Here is a 20,071-nt window from a genome sequence, read left to right as displayed (position 1 = left end):
ATTATGATTTGTGTTAAAGGGATAGAAAAAAGATGTGTGTGCCTTTGTGTTTACGTATGTATACAATATTGTTGAAGAGAAACACAAGACACTGAATCTCTTTGTTGTTCCCTCTGGGGAAGGGAACTCAGTGGCTGGAAACAGGAGTGAGAGGGAGGCTTTCCACTTTATGCCTTTTTGTACCACTTGAATTTTGAACCCAGGTAATAATAGACTCTTGTTAATAATCTTAGCTTCAAAAAACAAAATTTGATTATGTATAGTAGCACTGTCCAATAGAACTCTCTGTGATGCTGGAAGTGTTCCGTACACATCTGCACCATCCAGTACAGATGTGCTTGTACACATGTGGCTTTTGAACACTCGAAAGATGGCTTGTGCAGCTGGGAAGCTAAAATTTTAATTTCCTTTCATTTTAATTAATTACATTTAAATAGCCAAGTATGGATACTGGCTACCATATTGATTGGGTGCAGACCTAGAGTATATGACTTAGAGTATCTCTTCTGTTTAGACCTGACTAAAGTTTAGATGTGTTTTAGGAGAAATAACTATTAGTTTCAGCTCTCACAATAACATTTATTATTGGAAATCCAAGAAAATACGTACATTTTCTTTTTGTCCTAGAATTTAATGCCATCACATATTTCTTTTTCTTAAATTTATTTTATTGAAGTATAGTTGATTTACAGTGTTGTGTTTATTTCTGCTGTACAGCAAAGTGATTCAGTTATATGTATATATTCATTCTTTTTCATGTTCTTTTCCATTATGGTATATCACAGAATATTGAATATAGTTCCCTGTGCTATACAGTAGGACCTTTTTTTTTTTTTAACATCTTTATTGGAGTATAATCGCTTTACAATGGTGTATTAGTTTCTGCTTTATAACAAAGTGAATCAGCTGTACAGATACATATATCCCCATCTCTCCTCCCTTTTGCGTCTCCCTCCCACCCTCCCTATCCCACCCCTCTAGGTGGTCACAAAGCACTGAGCTGATCTCCCTGTGCTATGCGGCTGCTTCCCACTAGCTAGCTATTTTACATTTGGTAGTGTATATATGTCCATGCTACTCTCTCACTTCATCCCAGAGTGGGACCTTGCTCTTTATCCATTCTCTATATAATAGTTTGCATCTGCTAACTCCAAACTCCCAATCCGTCCCTCCCCCAGCTCCCTTCCCCCTTGACAACCAGAAGTCTGTTATCTGTGTGTCTGTGAGTCTCTTTCTGTTTTGTAGATCAGTTCATTTGTGTCCTATTTTAGATTCCACATATAAGTGATATCATATGGTATTTGTCTTTCTCTTTCTGACTTACTTCACTTAGTTTGATCATCTCTAGGTCCATCCATGTTGCTGCAAATACCATCACATATTTCTTGAAATAAGTGCCCATCAGTCAGATTTGAAAATCCTTTTTATTACCCAGAAAAATCATTTTTATGGAAAACTGTGTCTTTTTGTAGTCTTACTTGGAAAAACTCTATTTTTGAGAGGTTCATCTTCTTATCTATAACACAAACCCTGTTTGTCTGTCTCGCTGCAGCGTGATGTGCCGGCACTTTGTTCCGGAGCCCAGCAGCTGTTGTGTGACAAGGGCACAGTTTGCATTCTTAGCCAGCAGCTGCCAGAAGCATTTCTAATCTGGTTTTGGCAGGAAATAGTGCACAAGTGGAAACCAAGTTAAAAGAACTTTGAAAAATAAAGAGAATGACTTTGGATGCCACTTAGTATATAGTTCATCTTTCTGCTTAATATTGCCCTAGTTATTTGTTAACATGACTAGCCTCTGAGCCCTTCCAGGGCGGGGCTGTATCTAATTGTCTTTGAAATCCGGGGTCTAGCCCAGGACCTGGAATATGCCAGTAGGAGTTCATTATTACTGCTACTACTACTATTATTATTATTAATGATTGACTATACTGCAGATTTGTTTAATTGATTCAGTTACTAGCTTAAAACTGTTGTTCATCCAGGATAAACTAGTTGTAGATAATTGGTGGTTACGGGTCCCTCTTCTCTTGCCCTCTCTCCTGCACAATGCCGCCCACCCTCTGCTCTAAAGCACGACATTTTGAACATTCTTTAAGCATAATTTATTCATCCATTCTGCAAGCACGCTGATTTCTGTTGTATGCAGGGAATAAGCACATCCTGATTTCCTACAGAATAAGAGGTTTTCAGAAGGCAAAGGCATACGTGTAAACATGGTATCTTTTTAAAAAAAAATTATTATTTTTTTAATTGAAGTATAGTTGATTTACAATGTTGTGTTAGTTTCAGGTGTACAGCACAGTGATTCAGATATATATATTTTATATATATATATATATATATATATATATAAATAATATAGATATATATAAAATATATATATATATTCTTTTCCCTTACAGGTTATTATAAAATATTGAGTGTAGTTCCCTGTGCTGTACAGTAGGTCCTTGTTCGTTATCTATTTTATATATAGTAGTGTGTATATGTTAATCCCAAATGTGTTACCTTTCTAAACTGAAGGCAAAGATATAGATATATATATTTTATATATATATATATATATATATATATATATATAAATAATATATATATATATAAAATATATATATATATTCTTTTCCCTTACAGGTTATTATAAAATATTGAGTGTAGTTCCCTGTGCTGTACAGTAGGTCCTTGTTCGTTATCTATTTTATATATAGTAGTGTGTATATGTTAATCCCAAATGTGTTACCTTTCTAAACTGAAGGCAAAAATTCCTCAGGTGGTTAGACCAAAAAATGATTTTTTTTTGTCTCTAAAGAGGAAAGTTTATTAAAATCTTACCTTCAGGCCTGAAATCATGCTTTCCATCCAATTCGGTCTGCTTTCTCTCAAAGGTCCAAGATGCCCCAGCCTCCTGTTCTCCCCACGATGTGTAAGATGTCAGGCATGGTCCATGTGGAGGGGCTCGGAGTGCTGATGGGGCTGTGCTCAGCACTGTTTGCTTCTCGTTGCAGACCTTCACTGCCTGGTGTAACTCCCACCTCAGGAAAGCTGGCACTCAGATCGAGAACATCGAGGAAGACTTCCGGAATGGCCTTAAGCTCATGCTGCTTTTGGAAGTCATCTCAGGTGAGTCTTAAACATTTTTCGTACGTGTTATACCCAATCTTACATGTACTTCTATGTCCGAGCAGTAGATATGCATCTGTTTTGTTTTGTTTTGTTTTTTAAATAAAAGCTCCCTTTGAACCTGGCTGGGGGAGATGGTATTATTGGCAAAGCAAACCTTTCCAAAGAGCGGTCTGCCTGGAGTTATTTTTCTGTTCTAAAAAAGGAGTGAATTCTGTTTAAAATTGACTTATTAAAATCATGTTTCTACCACTCACTTCAAAACAGAATAAGAGAAGAGAAAATGACATTTATATGACTGCCCACCAGGCTGCCCTCTCCACTAAGTCCAGCTAGTGTGTATTCCAGAAATTGTCTTTCACGCCGAAGGCCAGTGTACATGTTGGCTTAACTCTGAAAACAGGAGTTAAAGTCCCAGAGGGGTTATCCTTTGCTCTGAATTTCAGCTGGCTGGTTTAGACTGTGGACTGGAGAGTGGATCAGGCTTAATTAAAGAGGTGTGAGTGGGAAGGATGAGGGCAGGGTGGCCCTGATCCAGGTATCTTCGTAACTCCACATCTGAGATGAGCCCTGTGATTTGAACGAAGCTCCCTGACTTTCTCCCACAGCTGGTCAGCACCTCTGAATGCTGCAGGGGCACCAACCAGCTTCTTTCTTACTCATTCGTACTTTGGCTCAAAGACCAAACCGGACTCTCCCAGCAAATCTGAAAAGCATATGGCCTTAATAGCACAGCTCCCCTCTGGTCCATTTGACCTTGAAATTACTGTGATTTACAGAAACCAAGAACACATAAGGAACAGTCAAATAATGATTCCCATTTAAGGAGGGCACGGACTCTGAATTTTGGCATCTTGATTCTGCATCAAGGGTCTCCTTTCTCTGTGTCTACACGATTCTTTCTTCATCCAACAGGGGAAAGGCTGCCCAAACCTGACCGAGGAAAAATGCGATTCCACAAAATCGCTAACGTCAACAAAGCCTTGGATTACATAGCCAGCAAAGGCGTGAAGCTGGTGTCCATCGGGGCGGAAGGTAAATGGGGTGTGATGGGAATGACCCTGACCATGCACAGACCTCCCCGTGGGGCAGTGGGCCTGCAGCTGGATGCCTGCTTCCCTCCCCCCTTCCTTCCCCCCATCTCCTGTGTCAGCCTCTCTTGACAGGCTCCCTGCAGGCACCATGAACGGGAGACAAGGCTCTAGGATCATTTGTACAGAATAGAGTCAAGGGAGTTCCCTGGTGGTCCAGCGGTTAAGACCTGAGCTTCCACTGCAGGGGCCGCAGGTTCAATCCCTGATTGGGGAACTAAGATCACACATGCTGCATGGTGTGGCCCAAAAAAAAAAAAAAAAAGGAGTCAAATATGATGCTGTCTTTTTCAAACTGATCATCCAAATGAGAAAGAACTTGTACATCCCAGTGACTCTTAATAAGAACTAGTAGGAAGGATCTCCATTCTCTGTGGGAGATTGGGAGTCCGGGTGAGTCTGGCAGGAGCTGAGACTGCCCTGCCTCTCATTCTATACAACTGAGCCCGAGAACCTGCCAACTGGGGAGCTCGGGAAGAGGGATCAGGGTAAAGATGACCCAGTGTTCTCTCTGTTTGATTATTTAGAACCTTGGCTCATCTAGTCTTTAACTTGGAAACCCCTGGGTTGTTTTCAGTGACTTTGCATATGCAAGCTTTGTGTTCATTATTAACTCATAACTCATTTAAACTGTTAGACATTTGGTTATGAACACCACATTTATAACTAGACACGCTGTGACACTTACAAAAACAGAAACTGGTCTTTCCATATGTATGTCTTCCAGTAGCTCTGAAGTCAGAACTTTACAGGAGACTCATAACTTATAGACTCATAACTTATGTGCTGATTATGTTATCTTTACCCTCATTTGCTGCTGTTTTTTTCTTACCTAAAGAAATTGTTGATGGCAACGTGAAGATGACGCTGGGTATGATCTGGACCATCATCCTGCGCTTTGCTATTCAGGATATTTCCGTTGAAGGTAAAGGACAGTGTTAAAAACCTGATTGTATTAAGATACTTAGCGTAATTTGTAAATTGAGCTGTTGAAGTTGAGTTTGGATAGGCTTTTGTAAAATTGAACAACCACTGACAGGATTGAATGAAAGATACGTGACTTGGGTTTTCACAAATTTTCTATTTGTATGAAAAAAAGACCCCAGCAATGCTGTTTCATTCATGGGGGTGGAATCATTTTGGAAAAGGTGAGTACATGTTCAGAACAGAAGTCTTTTTAAAATGAGCATTTTTTGAGCTTCTTTATTGCTTATTATATTAGTAGGTTCACGACTATAACAGTTCTTTAGACTGTTATATCTTGAAACACTTGAAATGCTTTCCTTCAAGTGCTGAAAGATAATCGATTGAAATCTGAGTTTGTTCATTTGTTCTTTCTTTTTTTCTCTCTCTCCCCTCCCTCTCTCCCCCCCCTCTCTTTTTTTAAACAAAATCTCTATTGTCATTGTGTCTTTTGGCCCAATAACTGTTCCATCATTGTAACATAACCCTAATCCTCGGCACTGCCACTGAAGATGCAGATCTTTAGTCTTTTACGCCCACTGCACCCCAGAATATTTTGATGAATTCAGCACTGTCAAAAGTGTCAAATTGACATTCTTAAAATTAGAACTCGGCCTATTTAGCACTCAAGTCACAAAAGGTATAGCTGCAGAACATACTTAGGACTTCCCTGGTGGCACAGTGGTTAAGACTGCGCTCCCAGTGCAGGGGGCCTAGGTTCGTTCCCTGGTCAGGGAACTAGATCCTACATGCATGCTGCAACTAAGAGTTTGCATGCCGCGACTAAGACCCAGCACAGCCAAATAAATAAATAAATATGAAAAAAAGAACGTACTTAAGGGTGGTCTGACTTGTCCAACCAGGCAGTCTCCTCTAACTTTGTCATCTAGAAGGCAACCACGCACCCAAATGGTCAGGGCTGGGAGCGTGGTTCATAATTCTGCCCAGGAATTTACTTATGCCCTCTAAAAATCAAACTAAGATATAATGATATTAAAACCTCAAGAATTCAGGCTCAGGAATAACAGCCAGCTCGAATTTATGAAGAGTCTGAATTTGAAAACTTTCATACAATGTACTCTTATTAAAGTACATTTCTTTCATGCTAGTGAAAATAATAATCTGCTTTTTAAAAGTTCCTGCTTTATTAAAAAAGAATAGTTTGTAATCATTTAATCAATTTTATATACTTTGGCATTTAAATATTTAAGCAGTTGAACCCACTTAAAAGAACAAATATTATTTTAAAAAAATCTTGTTCATACCACTGCACTTGCTACACTAGCAAATCCTTTTCCCACCAATATTACAGAGGTGAGCTTGACCTCAGGTTTTCTTCTGATTGGTTACAGATTTCAAATTAGTGATAATACTAATTGAAAACTTAATTCTATTTCAAATGTAACTATGAATGGTGTGATCCATTAGAGGTTCCCCAATTTATTATTTATGTGCCCAAGATAAGGTAATCAAAGCATAATATTTCATAAAACATCATGATAGAAAGATATACTAATGTGCTTTTCAAAAGACTAAGAAATAAACATTCAAAAGTGTGATATCACTGACAAGGTGCTTAAATCTCTTCAAGCAGAAGTCTTCCAGTGTCCCACACAGCAGATGAAGTTAGTTTGCTAACTTTACACTTTTATTTGTTTTACTTCCATGGAGTCATTTCTTAACAACCTCACTTAATTTCTGTAAACCTACAGAAATTAGAAAAATTGTCTAATTTATTTTGATGATGTGTATTATGTAGGAAAATGACATTGTTATTAAACTGAATTCTTTGAGGAGCCAGTTCTCTGTCAACAGAATGATGGACCTCTTTGAAGAAGGAAAATGAGAGATTGACCTACCTGTTGGTGAGGGCAGTGCAGAGATGCCCAAGTAGATGGGGCTCCTTGGTGCATCCTATGGTTTTTCATGATGGACTAACCAATGACACTACCTATTTATGACATGCTTTTTATACCCACCATCAGGGTTCTGTGTGTGGACTTCTCAGGTTTAACCTACACCTGCGGGGGGCGGGGTGGAGGTACCACAGTCATGTACTATTTGGCACAGGCTTGTAACCTTTTGCTGAACGCCTCAGAATGGATGTGGGGTAGGAGTCAGCTTTATTAGAGTAGCCAATTCAATAAGGAAAAAACTTTGTTCGACATTCATAGCGTAAGAGTGTTCAGACGTATTCAGACAGAAGTTAAGTGAAACTCAATGACTTATAAATCTAAGCTTAAGTGGCAGTTGTAAGCTTGTATTGATCTACTTTACCTCTGTTTACTTTTCTAATCTAAGTGCCATTTAAACTTTATAAAAAAGTTTGGCTTATTTCCTCCTGTTATACTTTTTCTTACTAATTCCGTTCACCAGGACCCCAAAGGCAGGCAGTTGTGTGTATAGCAGAACAGCTGGGTATGGAGTTCCATATTTCGATATCTATACCAGTTAATATTTTAATAAAGTCTTAGAACTTTCAGTCGTTTTCCTTAACAGGAATTTGGTAGATAAGAGACATGATCAGGAATCATTCAAATTATTCTTAGAGCATGTGGAAGTTTGCGAGGGGTGGGGGGGGGTGTTTCATATGGGTTATGGGTCAAAGAAAAATCTGAACTAGAAATGGACAATTTAGATAAATAATTACAGAATACTTACTGTGATTTGAAAAAATCAACTTAAGCTCTTACTGAAATGGAAGGCCAGGTCCCAATATTGGTTAGGAGTCCACATGTTCATAGGAGCTTTCTAAATTGTTAAGGTGTAAATACAAGCAGAATCCCAGTTATGTAAGTGGCTTTGAGGAGCTGTTTGGTTGTATAAAACTTTGGGTCCTCTAAGAAGCAAGTGCCAAGATGGTGTTAGAAGTTGTTTTAGTCTGTTCAGGCTGCCATACAAAATACCATAGACTGGGTAGCTTAAACAACAGAAATTAATTTTCTCACAGTTCTGGAAGACCAAGATCAGGGTGCCAGCATAGTTAGTCTCTGTTGAGGGCTCTCTTCTTGGCTTGTAGATGGCTGCCTTTTCTCTGTGTCCTCACACGGCAGAGAAAGAAAGGGAAGGGAGAAGGAGGGTGGAGGGAAGAGAGAGAGAGGGAGAGGGAGAGAGAGAGAGAGAGATTGAGCAAGCAATCTGCTGTCTCTTCTTATAAGGGCACTAATTCTATCATGAGGGCCCCACCCTCACAACCTCATCTAACCGTAATTACCTCCCAAAGGCTCCATCTCTAAATATCATCACATTGGGGGTTAGGGCTTCAGTCTGTTAATTTGAGGGGGACACAGACATTCCATCCATAGCAGAAATGCAAGAGATTTGTTGGGGGAAATGCCTGTGGAGGTTAAGGGTGGGGAGAAACAGGAGATGGCAGAGCCCCTTCAGGCATAGCGCCTGGCTGGGGAAGGAAGGGCTTGAGAAAGAAGAATCTCATTCTGCAAAGTGGTCCTCAGGCAGGGTCAGCAGGCCAATGGGGAGTTCTTCAGCCTCAGTTGCTCTCAGAGGAGTCCCATGTGTGGCAGGAATGGCCCAGCTCTGGTACCCCTCCCTCACTCAGTCTGTGGCTGGAGTAGCCCTGAAGAAGTGTGGCCGCTGGGGAATGCAGGGGCGGATTCAGAGTGTGGCAGCTGGGACATCAGTTCTGTCCTGTGTTCCCTGCAGCGGGACATCTGAGCAGCACGTCTTCATGGCTGCCACAGGGGTGGTTGCTTTCTTAACTTGGTCGGAACCCAAGTGGCCAAACTTGGAATTTGCCAAAAAAAGCCTTCAAGCGTTTTAAAATCAGTGGCTAAGGGAATACATTTCAGACACAGTGGCCTCTGTGAATTCCAGTTACCTAAGAATATAAATTATAATTGAGATAAATGACGGGATAGTTAGGTCATAAATTATGCACATTAAAACAAATTTTCATCCGAAAGGTATGTTACCAGTAACCCTGAAGTCTAGTTTTGTATTCATCATGTCATAACTTGCTGTAGCTCCTGCACTGTCCTTTTCAAGTCCCTTCAAGTGACTTCAGAAGTCAGTTCCTGGGAGCAGGGTTCCAGCTCCATCCTCTTGCAGAGACTGGAGAAGAGAGGTTGCCTTTGGGGTTGGCCCCCTGGGCGGTCTCTTTAGCAAGTGACTAGAAGTTGGGTGAGTGAGCAGTGAGGGTGAGTGTTTCCCTGTGGACACTTTTTCTTGGCTGTCATTACAGAAACCTCTGCCAAAGAAGGTCTGCTGCTTTGGTGTCAAAGGAAGACCGCTCCTTATAGAAATGTGAACATTCAGAACTTCCACACCAGGTGCGCAACCAGGGCCCTGGGGTCCTGGTATTCTCTTTGGAATCCGGGTTGGCAGGGAGAACAATGTTTATTTACTCCCGTGTCTCCTCCTGACACGCGTTTTCTGTATGTAGTAGAGCTCAGGCTCTAGAATGATTGATGCTTAGGGTCTCTCAGGGGAAAACATTGGATTAAGGTTTGGGAGGCTGGCACTGTTTATAAGTGAGTATCATGCAGGGATGCGGCAGGGATGGATTCAGTGACAAGGAGACACCATGGCAGGGTCTGCGTATCCTACATACGAGCTCCATCCCGTCCCTCCTCTCTGTCGTGCCCAAAAGATGCTTCATCAGTCAGCTTTGTAGGCTGGGATTGGAGAGAAGTAGACAAATCATGTTTGAAAAACAGTCGGGAACTGGATGAAGGAAATCCAGATATAATCTCAGAGCATGATATTGTCCCTTGCTTCAGTCTTCTTCTCGCGCAGATCTTTTGTCAGGTGTTTATATTTTCTCCCTCTGTGTGGTGGGTTACCCGTGAATATAAATGGGTCCCTGGCCCCCATAGATCAGAGAAAAGAAATGAAGGATATGGGGCTTCCCTGGTGGCACAGTGGTTGAGAGTCCGCCTGCCGATGCAGGGGACACGGGTTTGTGTCCCGGTCTGGGAAGATCCCACATGCCGCGGAGCGGCTGGGCCCGTGAGCCATGGCCGCTGAGCCTGCGCGTCCGGAGCCTGTGCTCCGCAACGGGAGAGGCCACAGCAGCGAGAGGCCCGCGTACCGCAAAAAAAAAAAAAAGAAATGAAGGATATGGACGAGCTACCAGGACAGACTGGGGAGGTAATCTAGGTAGATAAGTATTATTAGGCCCTGAGCCACACCCTGAGTGCACACAGGTGAGGAGGAGGCTTCCTGTTCGTACATCACATGCCATCGGGGTGTGGGACCTGCTGGGTGAATGTCTCAGGGCCCAGCCTGGCCTCCCACTCACCTTCTTGCTTTTTTTCTTCTGGCCCAAGTTGGGCCCGAGCCCTTCAACAGCGTGGCCCCAGGGGCCTCCTCCTTCCCCAACCCTTCGAGGCACAGGCTCCTGGCCTTCAGTGAACCCACCCCTCATCACTTGGGAGCTCGTAGCCTGGGGGTGTCTGGGAACAGTGAGCGCTGGTGTCTCTGGGCAGACAGACTAGAAATCTAAACCCTCCTTGCTAAGTCCCTCAGCTGCTTACACGTCTTTGCCTTTAAAAGAAGAAACCCCAAACAAAAAGGAACCTTATGAAGAAACATAGAGGAGAACCGGGGAGTACTGAGTATACTAAGGAGTGTGCTCTTGGAGGAAAGTGTCCTGGGCATTTCTGGGTGGATGCCCTTGTGTCTGTCTGTTGGGCAGACTCTGGGAGTCAGGTCTAGAATGGAGACTTGGAGAAGAGAGGAGAAAGCCGGGCCTGCTGGGCACTGAGGGAGGAGGGGGACAGTAGGGGGCATCTTCCCTCCAGTCCCTGCCAGTTCTCCCAGCACAGCAAGGACTGGGGCAGGACACAGCGGGGGTTGGGGGAGGTTAGGGGGAGTCCCCGGCAAGGCTGGGCCTGAAGCTGTAGATGGAAAGGAGACTGGTAAGGGGGTGGCAGACCCTGGGAGGGAGGCGAGAGTCCAGGGAAGGGGCCAGGGTGTCACTGGGTGGGGGAGGGAGGGAGGTACCTGGGGCCCCAGGTCCGAGATTTCAGGCCGTCTGACCAAGGTCAGCCCCTTGCTGCTGCCTGTCCATTAACCCATGTTCCTGTTCCTCCCGACTGTGACCGTCATGCAGCTGGAAAGACGGCCTTGGACTCTGTGCACTCATCCACAGACACCGGCCCGACCTCATTGACTACTCAAAGCTGAACAAGGTCATTTGGGGGGCCCGGCATGCTGTGTCCGCCCTGCCCCCAGCATGTCATCCTGGAAGTGAGCCCATTGGCATTGAACTCACACCAACACCTAGGCTGCTGCCAGCATGCCCTCCCAGCTAGCCTGGCACGGGATGAAAATAGGAAGGGTGGCGGGAAAATACTCACCTGTTATAATTAGGGCAGGACAAGACCCAAAGCCAAGTCACCTTTTTGCCCACATTACGATATGTTTGCTGATTTGGCTTGATTTCCTATGAAAGCTTTTACATATGTTTCGCAGAGATTTTACATTCCCAGGTTGTAAATATGAGAAGTGAAGTGTCTGTTGTGCTGCAGGGCGGGTGGGCTGCCGGGAGAAAGGTTCAAATACCCCAAACCTTTTAAAATTCCTCTTAACCTTTTCTGAAGGATTTAGTTGCTGACATATTTACTTAGAGTTGATTAACTTGTTTCTCACACAAGCGATGCTTATCTTGCTATTGATACAAGGTATTAGTTGCACCCTTAGAAAAGAAGTTTGGGGGATTTTTTTTTTCTCTCTTTTCAGAAAATTCAACTTCGGGAACTTAGGTTTTCAGCTTAGGAAACTTTCATTCTCCCTTTAAGCTTAAGCTTTATTGTGCTTAAGTTTCAAATAGTCTGCACATTCTTTCTTTAAAAGTAGTTTGCACGTGTGATCTGTGATGGAAAAAAGAAATCCTGGCCCCTTCTAAATCTTGTGGTGGACAATCCATCTGTCCTAAAAATAATGCCCTGTAAAGACTTAAGATAGAAAGTGTTGCCCGCCCCATGACCATTCCTGCCAGGAGTAGTGGGGCACATTTCCTCTGGTTGCTGGTGTGCTTCCTTGGCCGTGCACCTCGTGTCGCTGTGTTTGGTGTGGAATCCGGTCCTGCTGCATGCTGCCCTCCCCGTGTGGCACAGGGGGTAGTAGGAAGAGTGTCCTGGCTTTTGCCACCTTTGCAGTTGTCACGTGCTCACCACCCTTCCCCTGGCTTCTCTCCACTGACGACAGGATAGCACATGAAAAACGTACTTGTATCCTGAAGATGAGAGCTGCCATACACGAATGGAAGGTTGCCTAAGGGAACGGGGCAGCCAGAGTTTCTAGACTTCCCCAAGCATATATTCTCATCCCTGAGTTATTTTGAAACGTTTCAAACATAGAGACGGTGTATATTTTTTTCAATTACTCTTTATCTCATTTGCAGAATGAAGGGATTATACTAGATAGACCTCATTTCATTAGCAGTTTATAACGGTCAGTTTATATTACAAAAGGTCAACAGACGTGGTAACTGGCCACCTATGATGGGTGGAAAAATGATAATAATTAACCATAGCAGTGAATACTTCTATAGCTCTAGATTAGACACTGTTAATAAATAAGTATATATGTTTATTATATATACGTATTAATATGTGTTACCTATGTGGATATTACATATATTAATGTTTTATATACATATGTGTATGTTAATACATACATTTTATGTATGTTATACATACACAGTCATTCAATCTTCATAATGCACAGTAAACTATATAATATCATGCATCTATAAAGGAGGTACTAATTATCCCAGTTTTACAGATGAAGAAGGGAGGATTTCTTTGATCTTCCCAGGGTCACATACCAGTAGCTGAGCCCAGAAAACACTTAATTGCTACATTTTATCTAAGTTAACAGTGTAAGTGAGATAGCTTTCACAAAGACTCAGAATCATTACTCTTGTTTTTAATGCTGAAAATTTTCTTATATATTAAGAAGAAAAAGAAACTTTTACTCAGCTATTTGGTTTTCTAAACATTTGCATAAAATATGCAGGTAAGACTCACCTTATTATATGGCTGCTTTTAGTGAAATGATTATATGCTTTGTTAAAATAACATGGAGTTGAAGAAACATTTTGCCTGAAATGATAGTAAACTCTGAGAGGCCAGGAAGCTTGCTTTGGTTTCTTCCTTGAGCACCGAATGTTTTTGAAGCCTCTATGTTTTAGATGTTTCACTGTATTAAAATGATTGTGCTTATTGCAAATCATTGCAGTTTCTGAAATGTTTAAATGGCTTTGATGTTAAAATTCATTACAGTCGTCCCTGTACTAACACTACTTTTCATTTTGATTTTTCTGTCTTACATACCCCCATCCCATTTCAGATTCACAATACTTAATCTCTTTAGAAGATTAAAACAGGAAATGTTAAATACCTCTTTTAATTTTTCAGTATTTCAGTTATACACCTCTGGTTCAATGTATTTTGTTACGTTATGTATATATTTAAACAGTTTCACCGTGGAAGACAAACGCAATCGGACGAACAAAAATTTCTTCGCAATTTTCTTTTATAATGTTAAGTTTCTTTCATTTCTTGTGATCTTTAACATCCTAGAAACCTAACTTTTGCTCTTTGTAGCCATTTTATAATATTCTTTAGTGACCTAAAAGTTTCACCTAAACATGCTGAAAGCAGCGTGTTTTCTTATATTTAAAACAAAAATAAACCAAGTTAGTATGGTACTAAATATTCTCCATGATCACCTTCCAGAGGTGGAAAATGTATGTTTCATGCTTCCTTTTGGAATCATCTAGATTTTTGTTACCCAGCGTTGAAGCTCAGCGCTGAGGTATCCGGGTGTTTTTCCATCCATGAGAAAATACCTCACAACTTTCCTTCTAGCTGCACAGTATCTGTTCTCTTCTACCTTTTGCTCACATTTTATGAAGTTGGAGTGTGCATGGATTGGGTGATTTTCATGTCATTTTTGATATTTCTCTAAATGTTTGAAATGTTTGGGAAAATATAAGAAGGAAGATCTTATCCTATTATGGTTATGTGTGGATGGGAAAGTTTCCTCCCCAGAATGAGGTATATAAAAAACAGTCGTAAGTCCTGTTCAAAAAAATATGCTAAAAAACTGGTTGTGCTGTTTTCCATGCAGGATGACCCAATAGGAAATATCAACTTGGCCATGGAAATTGCAGAGAAGCACCTGGATATTCCCAAAATGTTGGATGCTGAAGGTGAGATGAAAATTGTGTTTATTGGCTTACAGAAAATCTATTGCCTCCCTATGTTACGACCACACATAAAGACCTGTAAAATTTATAGCCAGGTTACATCTGAAGGACTTAGGATTCCTAAGAAGTTTCTGTCATTGGCCTCGTGAATATTAGAGAATGTCGTATGTAGCTTTTGCTCAAAATTATTTTCTAGAATCCTGCTCAAAACCAAGCCAGCAAAACTACAATGAAAGGGTTGGGTAAAAGGTTCAGCTTTGGCAAAGAAACAGAATGCTTTGGTTTGTGGTTTTTCAATGGAAAGCTTCCTATTTTTATTTTAACAACATTTTTTTTTTAAAACCACATAGAAATTTAACAAGTAAATCTCCTTGTTCTTGAAGACTCCACAAGGAAAAAAATGCTTCCTTCCAACTGGAAGTCATAGAATCTCAATCTAGACTATGGAGCGGTCATTCATCATGTGCCTCTCAAACTTTCACGTTGCATTTTTAATTTGTCCAAATTAAATTTAGTTTTGTTAGAGCTAGAACCTCTCAATATTTTGCAGCTTTAGCGGCCCTCGTGCTGGAGACTAGTTTCAGTACTTCTTGTGCCCTTTATCTGAGATGAGTTCATGTGAGTTTCACCCTGGCACAGCATTTAAAGCACAGATACGTGGAGACCATTCCTTCATTTCACTTATGCATGAGTCACCTCTTACTCAGCAGACGCTTACCGAGCACCTACTATGTATAAGACCCTGGAGATGCTGCAGGGGATGATGTGATGTATAAGGCAGGGCCCGGCCCTCAAGGACTTATATTACTGTGCTCGTTGTTAATCTTATTATTTATCGGCTCATTGCTTCTGCTAATTAGCATTGTTGGGGAAAAGCAAAGACCTTGATTCTAGTCAGTTGTCAGTCTTCTGTTCCTCCTTATTTTTGGTGACTGCATCATGGCTGCTGTACCAAATCACCACAAAGTAGGTGGCTTTTGAAACAACAGAAGTTTATTCTCTTGTAGTTCTGTGAGCTGTAACTCTGAAATCAGGGTGTTGGCAGGGCCATGCTCCCTCCGAAGTCTGTAGAGAAGGACCTTTCCTTGCTTCTTCCAGCTTCTAGAAGACCCAGGTGTTCTTTGGCTCGTGGTAGCATCACTCCAGTCTCTGACTCTGTCTTTTCATGGTCATCTTCCCTCTGCGTCTGTCTCTGTGTCTTTTTCCCTCTACTTATGAGGACACCGGTCATCACGGATTAAGGCCACACCTCACTCCAGCACAACCTCATCTTAACTTGATCACGTCTGCAAAGACCTACTTCCGAATAAGGTCACATTCACAGGTGCCAGGAGGTAGGACTCCACCTATCATTTTTGGGGACACAGTGCAACTGAGACAGTAGTCTGTCAATTAGGATTCTAATTTTGCCCGTTTGTTAATTTAGCCATTTTATCAAACACCTGTATTATTGGGTGTTGAACACACTTGAATATGCTCTTCAGAATCTACTTTTTTCAAAAACTCTTTAGAGGGAGAAGACAATGAAACAGTGAAGTTGCCACATAGGAAAATACCTTTTCCTTCTTGTCTGTCCTCTCTAAGCTAAGTTTGCATTTGGGTGCTCTGTCCTTTGACCTTTCCATACGATAAATAACTACCCAGAGTTCACCACTTGAATCAACAGCTAGGATACTGAAGACAGGAGAAAACAGGCGACATTTAGTAAATTCATCTTTCTGTTCACTGATGCCTCCCTGATTTCCTACAGTTGAGGGTGAGCTCAGGATTACTGTCATTATTACTCTGGGAGGCTAACCATCCTCTTGTTCCTGGGTTTCCCTTAGTCTCTGAGTCCTGGTCTGGGCATATATTCTGCTTATCCTCTGAGTGGATGGGATGCGTTAGCACTCTATTCATTTCTTGCTCCCTTGTGGCACATCCTAGTCTCTTATTACTTTTCTTTTTCTTTCCTTTTTAATGGCTCAGAAAAATGCTTGCATACGATATTATTTTCTTTGCAGAGCAATTTCTCTAAGACTCTTCTGGTGGAAGAGTTATGAACTTGACTGACCTGGGTGAGGGGCGAGCTGTGGTATAACCAACTCCCCAGTAGATCAGCCCCCATTTGTTAATTACCCTTTGCATCTTTGCCACCTGCATCCGGACTTACCTTCCCCACAGCTTCCTATGAGTGTGTTCTTACTTCTGCTGCTCTTTTACTGTAATGTCTTATACTGGTCTCCTCCCCTCAGATCACTTAATCCCTTTGGCGAATCCTTGCCTCTCCACCGCCTGCTGCTGTTGACCTTACTTCCTGGCATTTGTGATAGTCTCTGAACCCTAAATGGGGATTTTCAAGTGGCTAATTGGGCTGCTCACCCATAAACCCGAGACCCAGAGAGACAAAAGGACTGAGGTCCCACACAGACACCACACTATGGCCAGGTCCTGACCCCAGCTGAGAAGACTCCCAAACTGAGGTTCTTTTTTTTTGGCGGTAAGCGGGCCTCTCACTGCCGTGGCCTCTCCCGTTGCGGAGCACAGGCTCCGGACGCGCAGGCTCCGCGGCCGTGGCTCACGGGCCCAGCCGCTCCACGGCATGTGGGATCTTCCCGGACCGGGGCACGAACCCACGTCCCCTGCATCGGCAGGCGGACTCTCAACCACTGTGTCACCAGGGAAGCACCTTTGCATGCTTTTTAAAAGGTTATGAAAACTGTTTCTCTATTTTCCTCCCTCCAGTGAGTACTGGTTGTAGATTTGTGGGTGCCCGTGTTCTGTGTGGACTTGCAGGAGGGACCTTTGCTGACCCCTGGGCCCTCCATCTGTCCAGAGAGAGAAAGTGCTGTTGCGTGCACTGTGCGGAATTCTGGAGGTCCAACTCCGGCCATGGATGTGACTTCCTTGCTAGTTTAGGGCTCTTCTGAGCTGGCCGTGCCCTTCTCTTTGGTGGTTCTTAGAAATGCACACAGAGTAATGACTTTGCAAATGTGACTTCTTTGAATTGAGCCAGAGTTTGAGCAACACAAGTGTGTGGGGCTGCTGGGGGAAGATTCATGACCTTGGCCTCTCTGAGGCAGCCCTTAGCAGGAGCTTGCCGCTCTCGGAACATCCGAGCAGTTAACCTTTTTTCCACACAGATTTAGTATACACCGCCAGACCCGAAGAGTCGTAATGACTTATGTCTCCTGTTACTATCATGCTTTTGCTGGTGCACAGAAGGTGAGGAGGTAAAACACATCACCACTCACCCTTTACCTCTGTGTCTTGATTTTTCTTCAGTTGTTTTTCTCTTTTCCCCCTACTGACTCCTCTGAGTAAGGAGACCCGTCTGGTTCTGAGGAGGCAGTCGTTTGTCTTTTTCAGTCCAGTTTTCTTTGAAAGTTACTTCCTGTCCATGCAGTAGTATGCCATTCGTCTTTGTTTTCCAGAAGATTCCATGCTGTTCCACATCCCCCTATCCTTTCTATCAATATCCTCTGGAAACCCAATGACTAGGTTTCACCTTAGGGAATTACGAGGCACCTTTTTAACTGCATTCTGTCCAGTGACTGAACTGAATCTGAAGTTAGAACGTAATTCAGCCAAAAATGGGGTGAGGCCAAGGTGAGGAAGGAAGGGTGTGTGTTCCTGTGGTCTGTTTTCTCTCTTCCTGGTAGCTGTCTCAGCAGCTCCTACAAATAGTGGCAAGAGTCATAGTTAATAAGTACAAGCCGTGTGGACCCTTCTCTTTAGATGCTTTGTTACTCTGGGTAGTTTCTAGCAATGGCGTGGCAAGTATGTATAGAAGGGTTAGGAAACGTGCCATCTTCAATGAACTTCATCCCCACACAAGCCAGGGCCGTGCACAGAGCAGAAAGCCATAGATTATGGGGGGCGGGGGGGGCGGGGTGTGGCATCCGAGATGGGGCCAGAGAGGTCTGCGTGTGTCCCCGCATCTTGCAGAGCGACACGCCTTGCTCACAGCCAAAGTGGCAGATGACCTGATCCAGTCAAAAGACAGGAAGACGGGGCCCCCCCGGGTCCTTAGGAAGTGGTCACCAGCTCTGATAGGCAGCCCACGGGTTCCCATAGGAATGCCTCACCTACACTTTAAAAAAAAGCCATCCAGGGTAGGGGAGGAGGGAAGCCCTTGGTTTGATGATGTGAAAACAAAAAAACGTGCTGGTTGAAAGCATTCTGTTCACGAGTGTGTCAGTTCTGTACAGGCTTCCTGCGGGTCAGGGTTGTGGGCCCGAGAAACACAGAAAGTCGAGTGTAAACCAGTTCGTTCTTCCCTCTGTTCACCCTGGTTTCTGCTCTTCATCTGCGCGTGTGTCTGTTTTCTGTGTTATTTTTCCCTCCCTCAGACATTGTGAACACTCCCAAACCCGATGAAAGAGCTATCATGACATACGTTTCCTGCTTCTACCATGCTTTCGCGGGCGCGGAGCAGGTATTTAACCCTCGTCCGTCCGGTTGCCATGCTGCTCTTGTGCCTCGGTTTTACTTTTGTGGGCGTGCGCGTGCATACCTGGGTGTGTGTTCGTGCACTTCACATCTTACCTTGGACTCTTTCTAAGTGTCTTGTAATGACCTAATATGGCAAGTCCCAAACTGCAAATGCTTTTTTATTTAACAGCTTTACCTTTAGACAGTTCTGAAGTGTTCTTAGCGCTCTTTCTGAGATATTGCGCTTATCTCATTAATCAATGGTGGGAAACATTTGTGCTTCAGGAAAAAACAAGGGCCATGAAAATTGAGCCACACTGATTGAGCGGCGAAGGGGGACTTGGACAAGGAGAAGTGAACGCCTTCCCAGGGCCCCTTTCCCGTTCTCTGCCTGGAGACTGCCTTCACTGTTCAGTGACGTGTTCAAGCATCTTGCGAGATGAATCTTAGTTTAACTGAAATAGTGAAAGGCTAACAGTGTTAAAACCTCAAAAAAATTTATACTCCTTAAAATAAACAGCCTGAGGGACATCATGGGTGGATGTCCCTCTGCTTTCCCCACGTTCCCCTGTTTCTGCTTCCTGTCCCTCCCCATATCTCTACTTGCAGAGTCCTGAGAGATGGGGTTGGACAGAGTATGTGTCATTTCTGTGATCTCTTTAAGACCATCACTGGGAGACTTCCCTGGCGGTCCAGTGGTTAGGACTCCGTGCTTCCTCTGCAGGGGTTGCGGGTTCGACCCCTGGTTGGGGAACTAAGATTCCACAAGCCGCCTGGCGGGGCCAAAAAAGGACCATCACCAGCAAACAATGATAACTGGAAATCGGCCCCTATTAGGGCTTCAGAGGCAAGGCTGGGGGCCAGGCTGCAGGCCCGGAAGCCGGACGGATCTCATGGTCACAGTTTAAGGCACTTGGCCACTCCCGGCTCAAGCTCCCCACAAAACAATGATCGGGAATTATTGATACCTCAGCAGCTACTCACACGGGTTAAACAAAGTATTAAAGCAGGTTCTGCCCCGTGGAAGGATCCCATCTAGCATTCGATGTATTCATTTCAGGAATAAATACGTAGGGGCCCTCGTGAACTCAGTGCAATGACAGATATACATTCAGGATCCAGTCCTGTCTGCTTTGATTTCCAAAGGCTAATGGAACTCAGAGAGTTCTCTCCCTGTAGTTAGTTGTGAGGTTGGCAGGGGGCTCAGGTGGACGCCCAGGGACCATTGTTTCCTCAGCCCATCAGTTTCTGTTACTAACTTGCTTGATGTTTCACAAAGCTCGTGTTTGCGACTAATGCTCTTTCCCCG

The 20,071-nt window shown here is 43.2% G+C and overlaps 1 protein-coding gene across 3 annotated transcripts in view; it reads left to right on the top strand.

Annotated features, from left to right (window-relative positions):
- Positions 1-20,071, top strand: part of ACTN2 (actinin alpha 2) — an 80,505-nt gene that overhangs the window by 32,826 nt on the left and 27,608 nt on the right. For 2 of the 3 annotated variants that reach the window (XM_007452936.1, XM_007452935.1), the window contains exons 2-8: positions 3,003-3,117; positions 4,033-4,152; positions 5,047-5,133; positions 9,373-9,460; positions 11,245-11,323; positions 14,271-14,352; positions 18,681-18,766. In XM_007452936.1, the coding sequence (XP_007452998.1) occupies positions 3,003-3,117; positions 4,033-4,152; positions 5,047-5,133; positions 9,373-9,460; positions 11,245-11,323; positions 14,271-14,352; positions 18,681-18,766 (657 nt within the window). Of the gene's footprint in view, positions 1-3,002; positions 3,118-4,032; positions 4,153-5,046; positions 5,134-9,372; positions 9,461-11,244; positions 11,324-14,270; positions 14,353-17,471; positions 17,554-18,680; positions 18,767-20,071 lie in introns of those variants that run through there. The other variant, XM_007452937.1, reaches the window with a different exon arrangement.

This window comes from Lipotes vexillifer, unplaced genomic scaffold (genome assembly GCF_000442215.2).
Source record: "Lipotes vexillifer unplaced genomic scaffold, Lipotes_vexillifer_v1.1 scaffold1088, whole genome shotgun sequence".
Lineage (NCBI taxonomy): Eukaryota > Metazoa > Chordata > Mammalia > Artiodactyla > Lipotidae > Lipotes > Lipotes vexillifer.
The sequence above is the reverse complement of the archived record's forward strand: the minus strand, read 5'-3'. Positions and strand labels throughout refer to the sequence as shown.